This window comes from Zalophus californianus, chromosome 1 (assembly GCF_009762305.2).
Source record: "Zalophus californianus isolate mZalCal1 chromosome 1, mZalCal1.pri.v2, whole genome shotgun sequence".
Classification (NCBI taxonomy): Eukaryota; Metazoa; Chordata; class Mammalia; order Carnivora; family Otariidae; genus Zalophus; species Zalophus californianus.
The window spans coordinates 11,520,758-11,527,064 of NC_045595.1; the positions used below are offsets into that span (position 1 = coordinate 11,520,758).

Genomic DNA, 6,307 nt, shown 5'->3' on the forward strand with positions numbered 1-6,307 from the left:
CCACCGCCCCCTGGACACACCGCCCTCATCCTGCCCTCAGGACTCCTCGCCCCAGGCTCCGAGATGGCGGGGTCCCCTTCCCCTCCGGCCCATCTCCTCGACCCTAGGGGGACACTGCTCCTACCCTGGCAGGGATAGGGGGGGCTTCCCGGGGTGGGTCGGGCGCTGGGGGTCCCGGCTCCGGTCGGGCCTAACGGGCGACCCCGTGCTGAGGCTGTGCATAGCCCCCTGCCTGTCTCCCCGCTCGCTCGCTCGCTCGCGTGGGACCGTCCAGCCACAACAGGGAGCTTTTCAAAATGCAAGCCATGTCCCTCCCCTGCTGAAAACCCTCCCCTGGCTCCCCTTGGGAATAGAATCCAAACTCCTCGCAGCCCCTGGCGGTCCGACTGTGTGGCCTCTTCTTCCTCGCTCTGCCCGAGCAGCCGCTAGTCCCCACATTGTTACCCCAGGAGCCTAAGCTTATTTCTGCCTCCGACCTTTCTACTCACTGCTCAGAAGTGCGTCCCCCAGCTACGGAAGCCTTTCCCGAGCTGTCATACACTCACATAGCTCTCCATGCCTGTTCGCTGCTAACTCCGCAAGGGCCTAGATCAGTGCCTGACACACACGATGAGTTGAAGGGGACAAGAGAGGACAGAGGGGGATGACTAGCAGGCTGGCCCACCCCAGGAATAAGAGAATGTATTTCTGAGGTTGCTGGGCCCCAGAGAGATTCATCATGCAGCAGGTCATGACACTGTCCCCCAAGGCCAGGCAAAGGCTGGGGAGACAGAAGTGCTGTCACCAGCCAGGGATGGATGGTTCATCCTCTACTTGTACCACCCTCATCTGGAGGCTGGAGCCAAAGGACCCCAGAAAGAATCAGCAGAAACGGTGGTTCATCTGGAGAAATTCCAGGAGCCGGAGAGGCAGGTCTCAGACCTCAGATGATCATTCAGGGAGCTGGTCCCTTCCTGGGCCAGTCCAGAATCTCACACATCCATCCTACCAGAGCCTAGAGCTGTTTTTCCATGGATCGGGGATAGGGGTCGCAGGGATCTTTCCCAGGCCGCAGCAAGAGAATTGAGCTTAAGAGGCCCGGAGTCACGACTGGAGGGAAGATTGTGGGGGCTGCTCAGGGCCCGAACAGACAGGAGCCTAGACGCCCAGCTGCTTGCACGTGAGGGTCCTCCCTTGGGGAGCTGGTCGGGAGCCAGGTGTGGATACCCCTATTCTAGGAGTACCCTTCTCAGCACTGTCCAACTGAATGCTTTATACTGCTGTGGCAATTGAGCCCTTGAAGTATGGCCAGAGTGACTGAGGAACTGAATTTTTAATTGATTTTTCTTTTCATTACTTTGCACGTAAATTGAAGCAGCCCGATGTGGCTGCCAGTACCCTATCGGACACAGCAGCATTTAGCTGAAGACTCGGATTGCAGAGGAAAGCCAGGGACAGGAAGGTCAGAGTCTGTGGTTGGTGCTGCTCTGGGGTCTGACACTGGCAAGAAGAGTAAGGCCCCAGGGGAGAGGTGAGGTAGGACGCTCCGAATCTAGCTCCGGAGAGCTGTACCTGGCTCTCGAGGACTGAAGTGCTTGTTCACCTGCACACACACACACGCACCTGTGTGTGAGCCTATGGGCTGGTGCGCCTGAGGGCATCCACAGACGCCTTTGTGTGTAGCCTAGAGTTCCACGCCTGTGCAAGATCCGGGAGTCCACCCTTGTACGTACGCCGTGCGGCCTCCCAGGTGCACATAGGCCAGCAAGCGAGGGCCACTAGTCCAGCAGGTCTCGCAAGAAGGCCCACATGTACTCGTGCATCTCCCTGGGGTTGCTCTGTGGAATCCAGTGCCCCATGCCCGGCAGGATGTGGGCCTCCAGCCGGCCCGGCACAAAGCGACTGCTGATGGCTCCCACCAGCCCCTGATCGAAGTAGGTGTCCTTCGCTCCCCACAGCAGGAGTGTGGGTGTGGCCAGCTCCTGGGGCTCCAGGGGGAAGTTCCTATGGCCAAGACACAAACAGACAGAAGAATAACCGCCCCAAATCCCTGCCCCCGCAAGTCTCCTGAGCTTTCTGCCCTGGGTCTGGTCTCACCTGAAGAGGTTTCGGTAATAGTTGAGGGGCCCAGTGAGACCACCAGGCTGTGAGAAGTCATAAAGGAAGGCCTCGAGCTCGTTGGGGGTTAAGTGTGGGATGCCTCTCTTGCGGTGTGTGAGGGTGGTCTTCAGGATCTGGGTACACAACAGGACTGTGGCTTCAGTGCCCATCCTGCCCAGGCCCAACCCACTACCCTCCACCTACCACCAGCCTTTGCCTCACTGCACCTGGAAGTCAGACATGGACAGTAATTTCTCAGGCAGCCAGGGAAGCTGGAACAGGAATACATAGTTGGAACGGAAGAACTGGCCGATGTGGCGTATAGAGTAGTCTGGCGGCAGGGGAAAGGCAGATGTGAGGCCTGGGCCTGGGGTGGCCCCACACCCCTGTACCCCTACACGCACCCGGATGCGCCAACACTCAGGAATGTCATCGCTGCCTGAGCCCGTGAGGACACTCGTCACTCCTCCTGGCCTGGGTACCCTCTTTCCTCCCTGCCGAGTTGTCACTGTACCCAACAGAATGGGGGTACCTCCCTCCACAGCTCCCAGGAGCCCCCAAGAGCCACTCGTGTGATTTCCCCTGCCCAGGCCTGGATGCGTTTCAATATTTACTGAGCACCTACTGGATGCCAGGACCTGTTTAAAACCCTGGAGACACAGCAGTAAATGGAACAGAAAAAACTCCCTTGCCCCTGGGGAGCTGACAGTCTAGATAGAGAGAGACGAGAAACAAAAGCAAAGAGGGAGAGAGAGAAAAAAGGCCATATCACTGTGTCACTTCGACTATGATACTGGGAATTAGAATCAGGTGAGGTGACAGGCATCTCACGCTATTGCAGTTGCTTAGTTATCTATACCTTTCTTGCCAGAAGAAAGGCATTGAACCTCTCTTGCCTCAGTTTCCCCCAACTGGACCACGAAGACAATAACACTTTCATACGCTCGGGAGGCTTGTGTAGGTTACTGTATGCAAGCTCCTTGTCAGAGCAATGGTTACCTGTAGGTGCTCAAAACATGTGAGTCACTCCTAAGTGTACTGTCATTGACTGTAGACTGGGTGGGTCATGTGTGTCCCCAGCCCCTCGAGTGTTGACTGGTGGACAGGGAAGCGTAGACACAGACACAGGCTCCTTCACAGAGGCTTATCCCAGCACCCTGGACTCTCCAACACACCTTGGTACACAGACATGGGGGCAGCGCTGACAATTACCATCCGCTCGACCAGGGATGGGTAGTAGATGGAGAAATTCCAGGCGAGGAGCGCACCCCAGTCATGGGCTACCAGGATACACTTGGAATAACCTGGGCGGGGGCAGAGGAACCGGTGTAAGTGAGATGCCAGGGAGAGGCGAGGCAGGGTGAGGGAGGAGGCCAGGGGTATCCCCACCCAGGCCCAGGATGACATCCTGGATGTCCGTCATCAGCAGGTCCATGGTGTAACAGTCTACATCCTGAGGCGCGTCGGAGGAGCCGTATCCCCGTAGGTCCACAGCCACCACGTGGAAGCGGCTCTGGAACTCCCAAAGCTGGTAGCGCCAGGAGAACCTGTCAGGTGTGTGGGGAAGGAGGCTGTCAGGGTCCGCAGGCTGCACCTCCACCCTATGCCCAGCCCTGGGCTTCCCAGAAAGGAAGATGGGGGAACCCCAGGCTGAGGGCAAGCAAGGTCACCTGTACTCTGTATCCAAGACTTCTTTGTCCCATATCCCTTCAGGGCCTCCTCCTGTAGACAGCACCCCTGTCCTCGAGCACCCCATCTGGATGCTTTGTGACCCCAATCTACCCAGCCCACGTGCCTGCCTCCTGGATGCCCTGGTGGTCCGAGCTCCACCTCCAGCTTCACCTCCAGCCTTGTGTGCCCCAGGACCCTGGGCTTCAGACCTACCAGTTCTCTGGGAAGCCGTGCAGAAACAGCATGAGGGGCCCATTGCCATGTCCGGCGGAAACATAGTGCAGGCGCAGGCCCGAGCTCTGGGGGGGCACAGTCCGAGACCTGGGGAACCCTTCCTCGCTAGGCTTGAACACCCCAGCCACGTGCAGACCCAGATTTGGATTCAACCATTTGCTGTCTGCACACCCCGCCCGCCCCAGCCCTACAGGGCCCGACCTCCCGGGCTACTCGACGCCCCCCCCCCCCCCCCCCCCGACCAACACCCGACGGCCACACACCCCTCCCCCCTGCCCCGGGGCGCGCGCGCGCTCACCTTCAGGGTCAGGAAGCAGTGTTCGCCCAGGGTGGGGTCGCTCAAACAGGCCGGTGGGGTGCTCCGGGGGCGCCCGCAGCAGCCGCGCCGGGGCCGGCACAGCACGTGTGTGAACGCGATGCAGCCATAGACGGCGGCGGCCACCAGGGCGGCGGCGAACACGAGGCTCCACATGAAGGCGCGCAGCAGCTTCAGAGTGAGGCGCGACGGCGCCAGTAGCGCGGTCACCACCAGCTCGGGCATGTCGCCGCGACCCGGGACGACTTCGGCGCTGCCTTTGGGGGTGTGGGCGGGGGGGCGCAAGCAGCCGCACGGAGGCGGGACCCGGACTGGGGAGCCCACCGCCTTTGGTCTGGGGCCCCTCCGTGCCTTCGAGGCTTGAGGAACGCTCCGAGAGAAGAGGCGGGAGGCTTAGACCGAAACCGCCACTGCAGACGACTCACCTAAGTACCAGGTAAACACCTGGGCGCGACGGCGACAGCGAACAGGATGGGGCGAGGGGATGGTGCCTGTGAGGACCGGGCTTCGGTGGCTGGGGAGGAGCCTTGGGGAGAAGGGTTGCGAATTGCGGGCGGGGCCTAGGCAGGCTCGGGCGGGGCTTAATAAGGGGCGGGGTCTAGTAGGACTCCGGCCCGCGGTGGGTAGGGATCTGAAGCGTAGGGGGAGATTGATATGTGTACTAACGTGGGGGCCGGAGGGGTACCTGGGTGAAATGGGCGGAGCCTGAAGCGAAGGGGCGGAGCAATGCAGGGTAGGTGCGGCCTACGAGCCAGAAACTTAGACCCAACTTGGCCTAGAGGCGTTGGAGGACTGGGGCGTGGCTTAAAGGGTGGACGGGGAGAGGGTGGAGCCCAGATGGGGCGGGGCCTGAAGTTGGGCGGGAGAAGGTCCTAAGGCTGGCCCGGAGGGTTTGGGTGCGAGGGCTGGGCCAATAAGCTGGGGGTCAGCCTGGGTCCGGGCCAATGAGACGGGGGGCGGGGCCGGAACCTAATATGGCGGGGAGTGCGGGCCCGGAAGCGGAAGGAGGGGGACAGGTAGTGCTTTGGCTGGGATTAGGAGGGAGTCGCGGGCGGTCGCCGCAAGCCGAGGAGGCCTGGGGGGGCCCCCTGCTGCCACCCTCTGAGAGCTCCCCTTCCTGGAGCGCGCGACCCTGTCCTTGGCCTGGCTGGGAGAGACCTAGCAGCACCCTCACCCAGGCCTGGTTCTAACGGCGGGTCCAGTTGGCCTCGACCCCGCGCCGGCCTCGTTAGTCCAGCGGGCCCGTCGTCGGCCCGCCCCTACACGGCTGTGATTGGAGGGCGGTGGTTATTTACGTGCGGGCGACAGGTCTCGCCCGGCAGCCAATCGGCAAGTGTTGAGGCCCGGGGCTCCGCCGGTGCCGACCAATGAAGACCGGGAGACTCTTGGACTTCTAGAAGGCAAGCCCAGCCCGGGAGCTGGAGGACCGGGCCGGTTGAGCCACTGGAACTCTGTCTGAAAGAGGAAGTGGGGCAAGGTCGGGCGAGAGGCCCGACCCGGCCAGCTTCCTCCTCCTGTTTTGCAATCTTCCCCCAAGATCCTGAACATTTCAGGGTCACTCATCGTTTAACCCGTATAACACCCCCATTAAGTGTAGGTACTATCATCACATCCCTGTATTACAGACCACGAACCTGAAATTCGGGGATTAAGTCACTTGCCTAAAGCTACACAGCTTGCTGAACAGGACTTACAGAAAAAAGCAACAATCTCGGGCTCCACCTCTCCTTCCGCCCGGAGGCAGCCATCGGAATGCTTTTAGCTTTCTTCTGGTGGTTATCCAGGTATCTCGCAACGCGCTCGTGTGGCTATTTCCTGATGACCAATTTGGGGCATTAAGTATTGCATCGACTCTGTCATCATCATTGGACAGGCCCTACCCGTTTTTGGTGTTCCTATTGGTTTAAGTACTCCATTGTTTTCGTCACCTCCCATTGCTAATCTCATCTTTGTCTTGTTCCGGCTGCTAAACATTACACTGTCCTGGGACCATAATTAAGTCTGTGG

General features: G+C 60.1%; 1 protein-coding gene across 2 annotated transcripts; it reads right to left on the minus strand.

The window, feature by feature from the left end:
- Positions 1–1,325: 1,325 nt before the first annotated feature.
- Positions 1,326–6,075, minus strand: EPHX3 (epoxide hydrolase 3). 2 transcript variants are annotated; one of them, XM_035726070.1, is made up of 9 exons: positions 5,995–6,075; positions 5,475–5,755; positions 4,283–4,826; positions 3,964–4,049; positions 3,469–3,626; positions 3,255–3,383; positions 2,307–2,410; positions 2,077–2,213; positions 1,326–1,983 (listed from the first exon to the last, which is right to left on the minus strand). In XM_035726070.1, exons 3-9 carry the CDS (start codon positions 4,523–4,525, stop codon positions 1,758–1,760), a joined length of 1,083 nt encoding a protein of 360 aa, XP_035581963.1. In that variant the 5' UTR covers positions 4,526–4,826; positions 5,475–5,755; positions 5,995–6,075; the 3' UTR covers positions 1,326–1,757. The 2 variants fall into 2 exon arrangements, with proteins under 2 accessions (XP_035581963.1, XP_035581964.1); XM_035726071.1 differs by lacking the exons at positions 5,475–5,755; positions 5,995–6,075 and having other exon boundaries at positions 4,283–4,471; positions 4,726–4,740.
- Between the last annotated feature and the right edge of the window lie 232 nt (positions 6,076–6,307).

Coding starts and splice junctions, on each gene's coding strand:
- EPHX3 (XM_035726070.1), bottom strand. CDS start 4,525: ATGCCCGAGCTGGTGGTGACCGCGCTACTGGCGCCGTCGCGCCTCACT. Junction 2,214..2,306: donor TGTCCATGTCTGACTTCCAG/GTGCAGTGAGGC, acceptor TTGTGTACCCAG/ATCCTGAAGACCACCCTCAC. Junction 1,984..2,076: donor TATTACCGAAACCTCTTCAG/GTGAGACCAGAC, acceptor TCTTGGCCATAG/GAACTTCCCCCTGGAGCCCC.